Source organism: Vigna unguiculata, chromosome 9, assembly GCF_004118075.2.
Source record: "Vigna unguiculata cultivar IT97K-499-35 chromosome 9, ASM411807v1, whole genome shotgun sequence".
Taxonomy (NCBI): Eukaryota; Viridiplantae; Streptophyta; class Magnoliopsida; order Fabales; family Fabaceae; genus Vigna; species Vigna unguiculata.
The window spans coordinates 29164212-29179341 of NC_040287.1; the positions used below are offsets into that span (position 1 = coordinate 29164212).

Genomic DNA, 15130 nt, shown 5'->3' on the forward strand with positions numbered 1-15130 from the left:
AATATAATGTACTAATTGAAATTTCTGAAAAATATTAGTATCCTAGAATTTCAACTTTATTTTTAACAAAGAACGACCTGACGCCTATAAAAAAATATTTTATATAGTTAATCAACCAATTAGTTAACCCAAATATTTTAACTGTTAATTATAGAAATTAATTGAATACTTATCAATTAAAAAATAGTATTAGTTTCAATATAACAATATTCCCAAATAAGAATGAGTTTATGATAGAAGTTCGTTAATTTGAATTTCTTTCCTTTCTTCTCGGGCAAGTGTCTCTCATAAACATTTTCAAAATTAATATTTTGAAAGAAAAATAAACATGTTATTTGATATTTGGTTTCAATATGCAAAATAAAATAAAAAATTGTCATTAAAACGACTGTAACCATAAACTGTAATAGGCGATATTCTAAACAAAGGGTAAAATAAGGAGAGTGAAAAAGTTCATATTTTCAAATTATAAGAATTAAAAAGATTATTTTTGAATCTGAAAGATAAAAACTAAACTTATTTCCAAATTTGAGTAAATATAGATATATATATATTTTTTCATTTATTTATTTTAAATAAATTGATTGATTACCATATCATATAACAAAAAAAAATTATTTACTTTATTATCTCTTTTAAAAGTTTGTAAAATTAAAGGGAAAAATATTTTAGTCTGAAAATCAAATGACCATTGGATTGTAAGATGTCATGTTAGAGAAATACAATACCAATTTGATATAACAAGATCTTTAGGAATTAAAATCAGGAAATATCGCACTTTTTAGAACTCAACTGATGTTTAAATATATAACAAATTTTAATTTATGATAAAAAAGATTACTTATCATTTTTCGCCTCATAATTACTTGACAATTATTTGTCTAAATATTATAGTTGTGTTAAGAAAGTATTAAATAAAAAATAAAACGGAAAAGTAGATGACCGTGAGATGGTAACATGACATAAGTTTATATTCAACTTTAATAATAATATACAAAAAGAATAAATAAAAAATTAAATTAAATACTTAATGCAAGAGAATGATCCGTATCTCTTAAAATAGTGCAAAACAGCTTAGAAATTTTAAAGCCTTAATTGATAAAATAAAATCTGCAAAAATAACAATTGATATGGTTGGATATTCTTGAATATTTATGTTTTGTTACAAATACTATCATGAATAATTAATTGCTATATATACAGACACACACTAACAAACTTTATTTTTTTATCTAATCATACATTATATATATGGCAGGTTTATTAATTTATGGTAACATTGATGGTTTTTACTAATTGACATAAATACCATTTATTAAACTTTATTATCTTTCGAAATTTATTTTATTAAAACATCCGCATCGGTAACATAAGGGCGGGAAATTAAACGATATTAATGTAATCGGTGTGTACAAATTAAAACAAAGAGTATTTTCAATCTGTTGGAGTAACATTAAATGAATTCATATCAAAGATTTAATTTAAATGTTGGCATTGATGTAATTACGTTTTAGTACACCTCTAATGCAAGTCTCTTTACTGTAAAAAACACATAGAACTAAGCCAAGATTTTATTGCAAATATTTCTTCAAATAATGATTACATAGTAATATAATAAATTTTAAAGATAGTGATTTATCATGATTAATCTTGTAGCGAGATAAATACAATGTATAATAGATATAAAAACAGTAATTTTTTAACGTAAGTGGTTAAATATGGAAATTTTGGTGATTGAAGTAGTTAATCATATTATTTCGATTTTTATTGATTGAAAAAAATAATATAATTTGATATTTTTTTCTTATTTAATAATTTAGACATAAATAACATATATTTAGAATAAATAACATAGTCACCCTATACTTTTTATATAATTCATTCTCAATTTTAAAATTTCATTAGATAACTCATTATTGCAATGAAGCATTATTCGAAAAAGAGTTTGAAGCCTCGTGAAGATGAATGTTCAAATTCTGATACAAGAGTGTTGATTGATTTTATGAAGATGTCAAAGAATGGTGATATTACTCGAGAATCATCGAACAATAAGGCAATCAATTCATCTATTTCAGACTCAAGAGATGAAGATGAGAAGATTGGAAATGTGAAAGAAGGAAAGACTTTTTGTTGCAACTATTGTAAGAAAGAGTTTTCTACCTCACAAGCTTTGGGAGGACACCAAAACGCACACAAACAGGAACGAGCTATGGCAAAACGTGTTGAAGCTTTTGATGTTAGTGGGTTAGGACATTTTCCTTATTCCTCTTATTATTCAAGTTTATATAACTTTCATCATTCCCTTTATGGAGGGTCCTTTAATAGGGAACTTAGGGTCAGAAAGGACTCCATGATTCAGAAGCTTCCTTGGATTCCAAGGTATGAACATTCATTGTTTAAAAGGAATAATGGAAGATTGAGTTCGTCAATATTTGATGGGTTTGAACCTATGAAAAGTGATTATCAAATTCCAAAGAGTGATGCAACTCCAAACCTGAGAGTAGAGAATGATAATGGTAGAAATAGTGATAAAGTTGAAACACTACCTCTTTTTACAGATGTTGTCAACAATTCTTTAAGTCAATCCGAGATAACAAAACTTGATGATCCTTTCATTCCAAAAAGATCTTCTTATGGATCATCCTTTAATATTGATTTGACACTCAAGCTTTAAATGTCTCTTTTATTGTTTTTTCTTTCTTTCTTTCTTGTAGAGTTTTATTGTCTAAAATGTTGTTTAATTTTGAATTTATGTGGACATTATTACATATTTTTCTTTATTTTCTTGTCTGAGTTATTTGTTTGATGTAAGTACGTAATTGTGACCTTTTAATTGAAAACCTATAGATTTGTGATTGATTAATGAGTTTCTAAGAAAGATACAATTTGGAAAAGAACTTTCGCGCAAATGAAATTTGTTTTCTGTATACTAAGTATTACAATAATATTTGTCTCCGTAATCATGGTAAAATGTATAGTATATATCCTTTACACAAAATTAGTACTTGACAATTTTTGTATATAACGGTACAAAAAATTTGTATTATCAATAAATAATATTATTTTTTTAAATAATATTATTTTAAAAAATAGAAGTAAAATATATTTTTTTAAATTTAATTTTATTAAATGTACATGTAACTATAAATCATAAAAATTAAAAAGATAGTATAAAAAAATTAATATTTTAAATAAAAGTAATTATGTAATATAATAAATATTTTGCAAATAGGTTAGAAAAATTAACTGTAATGATGATTAAAATGTGGGACAAACATTCAAAAAACTAATTATTTATTCTTTTAAAAAAATCACCTAATTTTAAAAATATGCATATCATGGATTAAAGTGCATAAATACAAGATGTTCTAATTTTCAAAATAATTTTTATAATAATCAATTATATTAACTATATTGACTGACTAACAGAAGAATTTCAATTTCAGATAGCAATCACGTTGTGTAGAATATTAGAAATATATTTCCATTTTTATAACATATAAATTTACAAATAAAATAAATAAATAAATAAAAGAATAAATTAACTTTCTAATAACACGGAGAAAAAATATATATGAGTAAAAAATAAATTAACGTTTATTTGTAAAAAAAATTGGCGCATATGGCATCCTTCTAAAGGCCAGCTAATTGGCTTGTTTAAATCCGAAACTAACTCCGGGTCCCGACATTCTTACTCTATTTTTTTTTTTATAATTTTATTCCCATAGTAATAACTAAATTTGGAATTTATTAAGTATTCTCAAGAAATTAAACAAATTAACAAAATATATTTGCGGACGTATTGATACATTTCTTGAATTAGAGTGCACATACAACTCAATTGACTAATTTTTTTAAAAAAATTAATAATGTATTTCATGGATTAAAATGTATACGTGTGAGATATTCTAATTTTTAAAATAATTTTTACAATAATCAATATTTGAAACACTTATCGGTAAAATAAACATAAATAATAAGATAAATATTTTAATATATTATTTTCTAATATTAGAATAGATTTATTGTTTGGTTATGACAAAATGTGTAATAACTAATGTTATTATTCATGAATACTATTTTTTATTGAAACATTTATAAAATAAATAAATAAAATCAACTCTTTAACGGGTTTTTATAATCTTTAAAAAAAGTTAGCTTTGAAAGTTGTCGTGGTATCAAGTAAAAAAATAGTGTTAGTTCAGTATAACAGCATTTCCAAATAAGAATGAGTTCTTAATAGAAGTTCGTTAATTTGAATTTTTTCTTTCTTTTTGGGTCCAAGTGTCTTTGTCATGAACATTTTCAAAATGAATAAGAAAAACAAACATGTTATTTGATATTTCGTTCCAATAATGCAAAATAAAAAATAAATTGTCATAAAAACGACGTGTAATAATTAATTGTAATAGGCGGTCTTCTAAACAAGAGTAAAATAAAGAGAGTGAAAAAGTTTATATTTTCAAATTATTTATATATATATATATATATATATATATATATATATATATATATATATATATATATATATCATCGTCATCTATATTTCTAGATTGAAATAAGTATTATTTTAGAAATATTTTCGCAAATGAGTTTTCTTAGACAAATTTTAAGACAAAGAAATGATACACAAACGACATAATTTTTTCATTTATTTATTTTAAATAGGTTGATTGATTACCATATCATATAACAAATAAAATTATTTAATTTATTATCTTTTTTAAAAGTTTGTAAAATTAAAGGGAAAAATATTTTAGTCTGAAAAACAAATGTCAATTGGATTGTAAGATGTCATGTTAGATAAACACTACACCAATGACAATTTGAGATGACAAGACTTTTTGTAGGAATTAAAATAAGGAAATATCATACTTGTTAGAACTCAAATTATGTTTAAATATATAGCAATTTTTAATTTATGATAAAAAAGACTACTTATTATATTTTTCCCGTAATTACTTGACAATTATTTGTGAAAATATTATAGCTATGTTAAGAAAGTCTTAAACAAAAAATAATACGGGAAAGTAAATGACCGTGAAATGGTAACATATAACAAAACTTTATATACAACAGTAACAACAATATACAAAAACTATAAATAAAAATAAAATAAAATACTTAATGCAAGAGAACCATCAATATCTTTAAAACAGTACAAAACAACGTGAGCTAAGAAATTTTCAAATCTTAATTGATAAAATAAAATCTTAAAAATAACAATTTATATGATTTGATGCTTAAATATTTATGTTTTGTTACAAATACTATCATGAATAATTAATTGCTATATATATATATATATATATATATATATATATATATATATATATATATATATATATATATACGCACTAGCAACTTTATTTTTATCTAATCAGACATTGTATATATGGCAGGTTTATTAATTTATGGTAACTGTTTTCAATTTTCTGTTAATTATGATTTTTACTGATTGACGTAAATGCCATTTATTAAACTTTATTATCTTTCGAAATTTATTTTATTAAGACATCCGCATCGGCAAGATAGGAGCGGGAAATTAAACGATATTAATGTTGGTATATACAAATTAAAACAAAGAGTATTTCAAATCTGTTGGAGTTGGAGTAATATTAAATGACTTTATATCAAAGATATAATTTAAATGTTTGCATTGACTGTAATTACTTTTTAGTACATCTCTAATGCAAGTTTCTTTATTGTAAAAAACAAAGAGAACTAAGCCAAGATTTTATTGCAGATGTTTCTTTAAATGATTAAATTAATTAACAATATGGTAACACAACAAATTTTAAAGACACTGATTTATCATGATTAATATTGTAGCAAGATTGATACAATACAGACGTAAAAGTAGCAACTTTTTAACATAAGTGGTGGTTAAATATGGAAATTTTGATGATTGAAGTGGTTGATAATATTATTTTGATTTTTATTGATTGAAAAAAAATGTGATATTCTTTTCTTATTTATTAATTTAGACATAATAGCACTAATTCATAATAAATAACGTAGTCACATTATACTTTTCACATAATTCATTTTCAACTTCAAAATTTCATCATATCCATTGTTGCAATGAAACATTGACGAAAAAAGAGTTTAAACTTTTCACATAATTCATTTTCAACTTCAGAATTTCATCATATCCATTATTGCAATGAAACATTGACGAAAAAAGAGTTTAAAGCCTCGTGAGGATAAAATTTCAAATTCTAATACAAGAGTGTTGATTGATTTCATGAAGATGTCAAAGAATGGTGATGTTACTCAAGAATCATCAAATAATAAGACAATCAATTCATCTATTTCTGACTCAAAAGATGAAGATAAGAATATTGAAAATGTGAAAGAAGAAATGATTTTCTGTTGCAACTATTGTAAAAAAGAGTTTTCTACCTCACAAACTTTGGGAGGACACCAAAACGCACACAAACAAAAACGAGTTTTGGCAAAACGTGTTGAAACTTTTGATGTTAATGGGTTAGGACATTTTCCTTATTTATTATTCAAGTTTATATAACTCTCACCATTCCCTTTATGGGAGGTTCTTTAATAAGGCACTTGGAGTCAGAAAGGACTCCATGATTTAGAAGCTTCCTTGGACTCCAAGATATGAACATTCATTGTTTAAAAGGGATAATGACACATCAAGTTCGTCAATATTTGATGGGTTCAAAATTATGAAAAATGATTATCCAATTATGAAGAGTGATGCAACTCCAAATATGAGGAAAAAGAATGATAATGGTAAACCAGTGGTGAAGTTGAAACACTGTCTCTTTTTACATATGTTGCCAACAATTTTTTAAGTCAATATGTAATCACAAAACTTGATGATCGGTCCATTTCGAAAGGAACTTCTAATGGACCAACCTGCAATCTTGACTTAACACTCAAGCTTTAAATGTGACTCTTTTATCATTTCTTTTCCTTTCTTGTAGATTTTCATTGTCTAAATTGTTGTTTAATTTAAAATTTATGTTATTACAACATTTTTTTTTATTTTCTTGCTTGAGTTCTGTGTTTGATATATGTAATTTTGACTTTTGTGTGAAATTATTCATACAATATTCATATTATGTTTGAGTTTATCTAAAATAATATAATATTCATATCGTAATTCGTACAGGCTTCATGGAGTACCTATCCTTATATATATCAATCTCCTTTTGTGTGAAAATATAATCATTATTCACAAGAAACATATAAACAAAAACAATAAAGTAGTGGTGAAGTACCACTTCAAGCTTTAACATATAAGAAACAATATCAATACACACAAAGTTTACCCAAGACCATTCCCATATATAATAAAATAACTCATATAATAATTGTATGTTCTAAGAAGATGGGTATTAAGTCTTTAATCAAAGACAAAATGCTCATATAAAAATACTTTATATGTATATCTCATGATCTAACCATTATCATAAATTTCATCTATGTAACATTGTATAATGACTGGTTTCATGTATATCTTATTAAATATCAATAACTATTTATCTCCAATGAGATAATATAAGTTTTCATCAACTCTTTTCACCTAATATATTTGTTTATCTGACTTATTGTATATGTAAACTTGAATATGCCATAAAATCTCCTAATATAGTACTCAAACTATAAAGAGTTCACTTAATAGTATATAATCAAATAATACATTATAGTTATTACTAAAATCTCAAACCATATGTCGTCGTGATAATCTTAATCCGCTCATATACATTCAAAAGTACATCATAAATTACAAGTAAAAAAAATAAATATGCAATTAGTCTAAATTTGTAAAATAAAAAATAATTAATGATAAATGAACAATTCCATTCATAAAAGTGTGGTGTTGTCACTTTGGTCCCTTAAGGTAGCATAATTATTAAACAATCGTTGAATGTGAAAAAAAAAATTGTCCAATTTGGTTGAAGCTTGACAAAAGTATACCTATGTTTTTTATGTAGATAACAAATTTGAAACTTTTTTTAATTTGCTTGACCCCACATACTTTCCAGGACTAGACTGACAATGCTAGACTCTTAGAGATTAAACTAATAATTTTGCTTTCTATATCTACATAATTAACTCTTTACTGAACAGATTCCTTTTAAGTTATAATTTAATCCATAAGTTTAATTTCTTTACACTTTCATTTTATATTTTCTTTCTTCTGTCGGACTCTTCTCTCTCATGTAAGAATGGATAAAACTCATGAGTATTCGTCACAGATGATCGGTATTCATGAATAATTTTTATCCACGAGTAACAGATATTTTAATATCTATTTATACATAAGTTGGGTGTAAAATATCATATTATCTATATTTAAAATATTTGTTATTCACAAAAAATTAAAATTGAAACTTACTTTATATTTTATTAATTTAAATTTAATTAAAAATAAAATTTATTTTATATTTTATTAGGTTAAATTTAATTAGAACTAAAATTTAATTTAATTTATATTATATTTTGTACTTTTTTAATTTTATTTAGATTTTTATTTAAAAAACATAAAATATTTTCTTAAATAAGAGAATTGTGTATTATTCATAAATTATAAAATTCATCGATAATTCAAGTTTATTGATAATTATAAATTCGTCAATAAAAATCTTGTCATACAATCTATTGATGTATCTTGAAATCCATCGATAATTATTATTGACAACAAATTCATTAATAAATTCGCCGGTAAATATACAATAATAAGTATTGATAGACTTTGTCTATGAATAAAATTTGTTGTGATTGGATTATGTGTAATCGCTTTTATTATAATAATAGAAGAAAAAAAAGTTTGAATCGAAAACAAAATTTTGTGGTAAATAATTCAGTTATATTATTCAATATTTAGTGGCCACAAATTTTTTGATAAAACATGGTTTGTACATTGTTATAGGTCCAAAGTTTATTCAAAAATTTCTATCATCATTTCCAATATTATCTTTGGTTTGTTTTTGGAATAAGAAAGTAAGAAAAATTTGATTAATATATATATATATATATATATATATATATATATATATTATTTAATCATAGTAAAAGCACGTACCAATATGAAGTACAACAATAAATGAACATCAATAAATGAAAAAAAATATTAGGAACGAGATTTTAGTTACCAATGTAATCAGTACAGTATTAGAAAGAATTTAGTTAAAAGAAAAAACTAACAGTCATCATTGTTTTGAGTAATATAAACAAGATGAAGGGTGAAAGTATGGGAGAGAGGAAAAACAAAAATAGAGAAGAGCTGCTAATGCAAACGAGAGAGTGAAGATACGTAGTAAGAACAAAGAGGGAAAATTTATATATCATCAAAGTCTTAATACAACTTTGATGTATTTTCCAACACAACTAAGGTTAAGGTAAGGGGAGGATGCATATACCATTTTATCTTTTTACTTTTATTATCTTTTTTATCTCTTCATAATTATTTTTATTTATATATTTACCTTAAGTGAGGTGTTCTTAACCTCATTCTAATTTATATTTAGTGTCCGTTCTTATTTATTTATTTATATTCATCTCTAGTTGTTCATTAGTTCTATTTATTTTATTTATATTTTCTCTCATTTATTTATTTATATTTATCTCAAATCACGTACTGGTCTCCTCTATTCATTATATTTGTTTTTAGTTATGCACTAATCCTATTTATTTATTTATACAATTATATGATTTAATATTAAAATAAAACTACTTATAATAAATAAAGATTTGATTATTATAGTTGGAGGTATGATCTTGGGGTTGAATGAGTAGTTAGTACTCAAGATGAGATGTTCTTAAGTTACTTGTTGGCCATGATGAGACTCAATTATCCTGACTAGTTATTATATTATATTAGTTTTCTTCCTTTCCAACCCACAGTTCATTACAAACCATTGTAATGAAGCATAATGAGAAAAAGAATGTTGTGTCTCATCAAAATCAAGGTTCAAATTCTAACACGATAGTGTTGATTGATTTCATGAAGATGTCAAAGGATAGTGATCTTACTCGAGAACCATTCGATAATGAGGTAAAGGCCATTGATTCATCTATTTCCTATTCAAAAGATGTAGATAAGAAGAAGAACGCAAAGGTAGAACAAACAAAGACTTTTTCTTGCAATTATTAGAACAAAGATTTTTCTATTTCACAAGCTTTGGAAGGACACAAAAACACACATAAACAAGAACATGTTGTTGCAAAACATCGTCAAAGTTTTGATGCTAGAGAGGGTTAACACATTTTCCTTTTTATTCAAGTTTATATAACTCTCATTCCCTTTATGGAGGGTGCTTTAATAGTACACTTGGGATAAAAAATGACTCAATGATTCAAAAGCATCCTTGCACTCCAAGATATGAACATTCATTATTTAAAAGGGATAATGGTATACCAAATTCGTCAATATTTGATGAGTTTGGACCTATGAAATGTGATTATCAAATTCTAAAGAGTGGCACAACTCCAAATATGAGAGTAAAGAATGACAATGATAAAACCAATGTTGAAGTTTAAACACAGACTCTTTTTACATATGTTGTCAATAGTTCTTTAAGTCAATTCAGAATCACAAAACTTGATGATCATTTCATTCCAAACAAATTTTATGATGGACCATCCTGCAATATTGATTTGACTCTCAAGATTTAAATGTGACTCTTTTATTGCTTTTTGCTTTCTTATAGAATTTTATTTTATAAAATTTTGTTTAATTTGAAATTTATGTAGACATTATTACAACATTTTTCTTTATTTTCGTGTTTGAGTTATTTGTTTGATATATGTAATTGTTACTTTTTTTTAATTGAAAATATATAGATTTGTGATTGATTAATGAGTTTCTAAGAAAGATATACTTTGGGAAAAAAACATTTGAGCAAATGAAATTTGTTTTCTGTATATTAAGTATGACAAAAAATTTGCAATATATACATCAAAGGTGTACCGTATATATTTATGTATAGATGGGTATAAGTACATTAATTATCCCTTATTAATAGGTGGATATAAGATACTCCTTATATATTATTGGTAATTTTTATTTGAATGTATTTTTTAAAATTAGAAAATAAAAATAAATTTATTGATTAGAAAAATATTAATAATTAAATAATTATTTATAATTTAATTTTATAGAATAATGTTTTTTATCTCTACTTATAAATAAAGAGATATCTCTCTTTGTGTAAACAATTTTTATTTCCATTTTACCCTTTTTATAATATAATTATTAACTGATTTTTTAAAAAACTATAATTGTTAGCTAATTTTTTATAACTAACTGCTGTTTTGAAATATTTTGTATAAAATTGTTACAAGTTTTTTTATCTTAATTGTATTTGTAGTTTCTACTGCTGACATTCATGTACCTCTTACTAATCTCATTGTTTTTCTCTAATATATTTACTTAGTTAACTTACATATATCATTAACTTATAATACAATATAAGTATTTAAAAAATATGAAATTATGAATCATGTAATTAAAATTATTTTTAAAGAGATTAATTTTATATAAATTTGTTTTAGTACATCTAATAATCACAAATTACTTAGGAGTTAATGTCAAATATAGATTTAATACTCTGCTTTCCTTCAACCTTTCGGAAGTGTCATTTAAGAAAAATTGTGACGGAGTTTCAAATTTCAAAGCACACAATATCTCGAATATTGTAATTGATCTTGACAATGTCACTTGACTTAGGATCAACATAAAATCTATACTTATACCATCTTACATAAAATCTATATTTATACCATCTCAATTAAAATGTATACTTATACCATCTCAAACTGAGATGTCTTAATGAATTTATGAATGAAAAAAATTTATCATTGGAGATATATTACGTAAAGTTAAACAAAGTCTTAAATAAAAATCATTTGGAAGATAACTAAGTAAAAATATAAATTATATTGATTTTATTGAGGGTTTTTGAATTTTGTATTTTTGGAAGATAATTGAATATATGTAACTTAAAGAATGATATGACAATATGAAGGCTAGGGATGTCAACGGGGCGGGTAGGGTACGGGTAGTAGCTCCCCCGTACCCTACCCGCTGAATAAATATTCGCCTCGTACCCTACCTGCTGAATAAATATTCGCCCCGTACCCGTACTCATATCCGTCGGGTATCCGTTATGCGGGTACCCTTGTACTTTTTTTATATCCGCGAGTATCCACGGGTATCCGCGGGTATTTACAAAAATATTTTAAAAAATAAATATTTAACCATAATTAGTGCTTGGATCAAGAAGTCTCTTTTCTCCGATTGATTCTTGAAAAAAAAACAAATAAAAAATCACGACCAATTTATATTGTAGTTTATTTTTGAATAAAATATCAAAGAAATTACTAACTTTGCAACATTTTATAAAGTTTCATATTGTCCAATTTTAATCTAGAAGAGTCTGAAAACATAAGAAGTTCATTAAAAATTTCTAACAATCACTTAATTAAAATATCTAAGTAAAAGTGTTAATTTCATTACCTTTCATGTTGGTCCATAACCAGTCTTGGAGACACATCAATGCCTCCACAGTATCTGAAAGTAATTTACTCGGTTGTGGGGTAAGAATCTGACCACCATTATTGAATGAAGACTCATAATGTTTTTTACTAATATATATATATATATAAGGGTATTTTTCTAAATTAAAGTTTAGCGGGTACGGGTATCCACGGGTACGGATACTATGATACCCATACCCGCCCCGTTAACATGCGGGTATCAAAAATACCCGTACCCGCGGGTAGCGAGTATCCATTTTTAATATCCGTTTCTTACCTATTGTGGATTTTATCCACGGATATCCGCGGATACGGATTTTTTTGACATCCCTAATGAAGGCCATAAAATATAATGCGAGAATCACAAAAAAATAATTTAAAAAACTCTTTTAAAGAGTCTTTATAGGAGATATTCTTAGAGGTACAACTTATTTGAATTTATTTATTAAAAAACTTAATATTTTATGATGAAATTTTATTTACATTATAGTTTAAGAATATGTTTTTATTCAAGTTATATTTTTTAAGGAATAATTTTTAAATCTAATCATACATTGTATATATGGAAGGTTTATTAATTTATGGTAACTGTTTTTAATTTTCTGTTTGTAAACGATGATTTTTACTAATTGACATAAATGCCATTTATTAAACTTTATTATCTTTCAAAATTTATTTTGTTAGAACATCCGCATCGGTAAAATAAGAGTGGGAAATTAAAAGATATTAATTTAATGGGTGTATACAAATTAAAACAAAGAGTATTTTCAATCTGTTGGAGTAATATTAAATGAATTCATATCAAAGGTATAATTTGAATATTTGTATTGAATATAATTACTTTTTAGTACACCTCTATTGCAAGTCTCTTTAATTTTTATTTTTTTTAGTTTTTTATTAACTTGTATTTCAATGCTGAATTTTTATAAGGCCTTACTTTAATAAAAAAAATTCTAAACTTTTTAAAACATGATTATTTTTAAGATAAAGATAAATTTTTATTTTTATGTTCAAATATTTTAATTTTAAATCTTATGTTATGTAAGTATATTTCAAAGTCTTAAAGTTAAGTATAATTATAAATATTATCCATGAAATGAAAATGTCTTTATTTTAAAAATTATGGACAACTACTAATTTGTAAACATAAATGTGAATTTTCCTTAATTCCTTTTTTATCTTCATTAAAGGAAGCACCCAGCCCTTTGAAAGAAAGAGCTTAATTTAAGATTTAAATATAATATACACAGTTCTATGTTGTAAGCAGTAACATGGGTCTAAATTTGAAAGAGAAGGTGAGGGTACTTTTGTAAAAGCGAAGAGAACTAAGCCAATATTTTATTGCAAATATTTCTTTCGATGATTAAATCAATTAACTATATTGTAATACAATATATTTTAAAGATACTGATTTATCACGATTAATCTTATAGCAAGATTGATACAATGTATAAGAGACATAAAAACAGTAACTTTTAACAAAAGTGATGGTTAAATACGGAAATTTTGGTGATTAAAGTAGTTGATAATATTATTTTGATTTTTATTGATTAAAAAAAATAATGTGATATTCTTTTCTTATTTATTAATTTAGATATAATAATACTCATTCAAAATAAATATCATAGTCACACTATACTTTTCACATCATTCATTCTTAATTTCAAAATTTCATCATACAATCCATAGTTGCAATGAAGCATTATCGAAAGAAAAGTTCGAAGTCTCACAAAGATGAAAGTTCAAATTTTGATACAAGAGTATTGATAGATTTCATGAAGCTGTCAAAGAATGGTGATGCTACTCAAGAACTATTGAACAATAAGACAACCAATTCATCTATTTCGGACTCAAAAGATGATGATAGGAAGAATGCAAATGTGAAAGAAAGAAAGACTTTTTCTTGCAACTATTGTAAGAAAGAGTTTTTTACCTCACAAGCTTTGGGAGGACACCAAAACGCACACAAACAAGAACGGGCTATGACAAAACGTGTCGAAGGTTTTGATGTTAGTGGGTTAGAACACTTTCCTTATTACTCTTATTATTCAAGTTTATATAACTCTCTTCATCCCTTTTATGGAAAATCCTATAATGGGACACTTGGAGTCAGAAAAGACTCCATGATTCAGAAGCTTTCTTGGACTCCAAGATATGAACATTCATTGTTTAAAAGAGATCATGAAAAGTCAATATTTGATGGATTCACAATTATGAAAAGTGATTATCCAATTGTAGAGAGTGACCATGATGACAAAACCACTCTTCAAACACTCTCTCTTTTTCCGAATGATGCTAGCACTTCATCAAACCAACTACGAAAGACGACAATGGTTGCAACAACTTCCGAGGAGACATCTTGCAATCTTGATTTGTCGCTCAATCTTTATATGTAGTATATTGTTCAAATCAGTACTGTTTAGTTTGAATTTTAAGAGAATTTTATTGTGAGATTTTATGTTTCTTATGTAGTGTTTTCTGAGTGGTGCGAAAAAATGTAATTATTTCACTTTTGCTGAAAATTTATACATTTGTGATTATTTAGTGAGTCGAAAAAAAGATATATATTCGAAGAAAAGTTCCAACCTTAAATTTGACATTTTTAATGTATGTGGGGGCA

At 24.9% G+C, this 15130-nt stretch overlaps 2 protein-coding genes across 2 annotated transcripts; both read left to right on the plus strand.

Moving 5' to 3' along the window:
* Window positions 1-1921: 1921 nt before the first annotated feature.
* Window positions 1922-2674, plus strand: LOC114163632 (zinc finger protein 7-like). Its single transcript, XM_028047935.1, has one exon. The coding sequence runs from the start codon at window positions 1922-1924 to the stop codon at window positions 2672-2674; it is 753 nt and encodes a 250-aa protein (XP_027903736.1).
* Window positions 2675-14204: 11530 nt separating this feature from the next.
* Window positions 14205-14906, plus strand: LOC114163633 (zinc finger protein 1-like). The gene has a single exon (XM_028047936.1). It carries the CDS (start codon window positions 14205-14207, stop codon window positions 14904-14906), a length of 702 nt encoding a protein of 233 aa, XP_027903737.1.
* The last annotated feature ends 224 nt before the right edge of the window (window positions 14907-15130 follow it).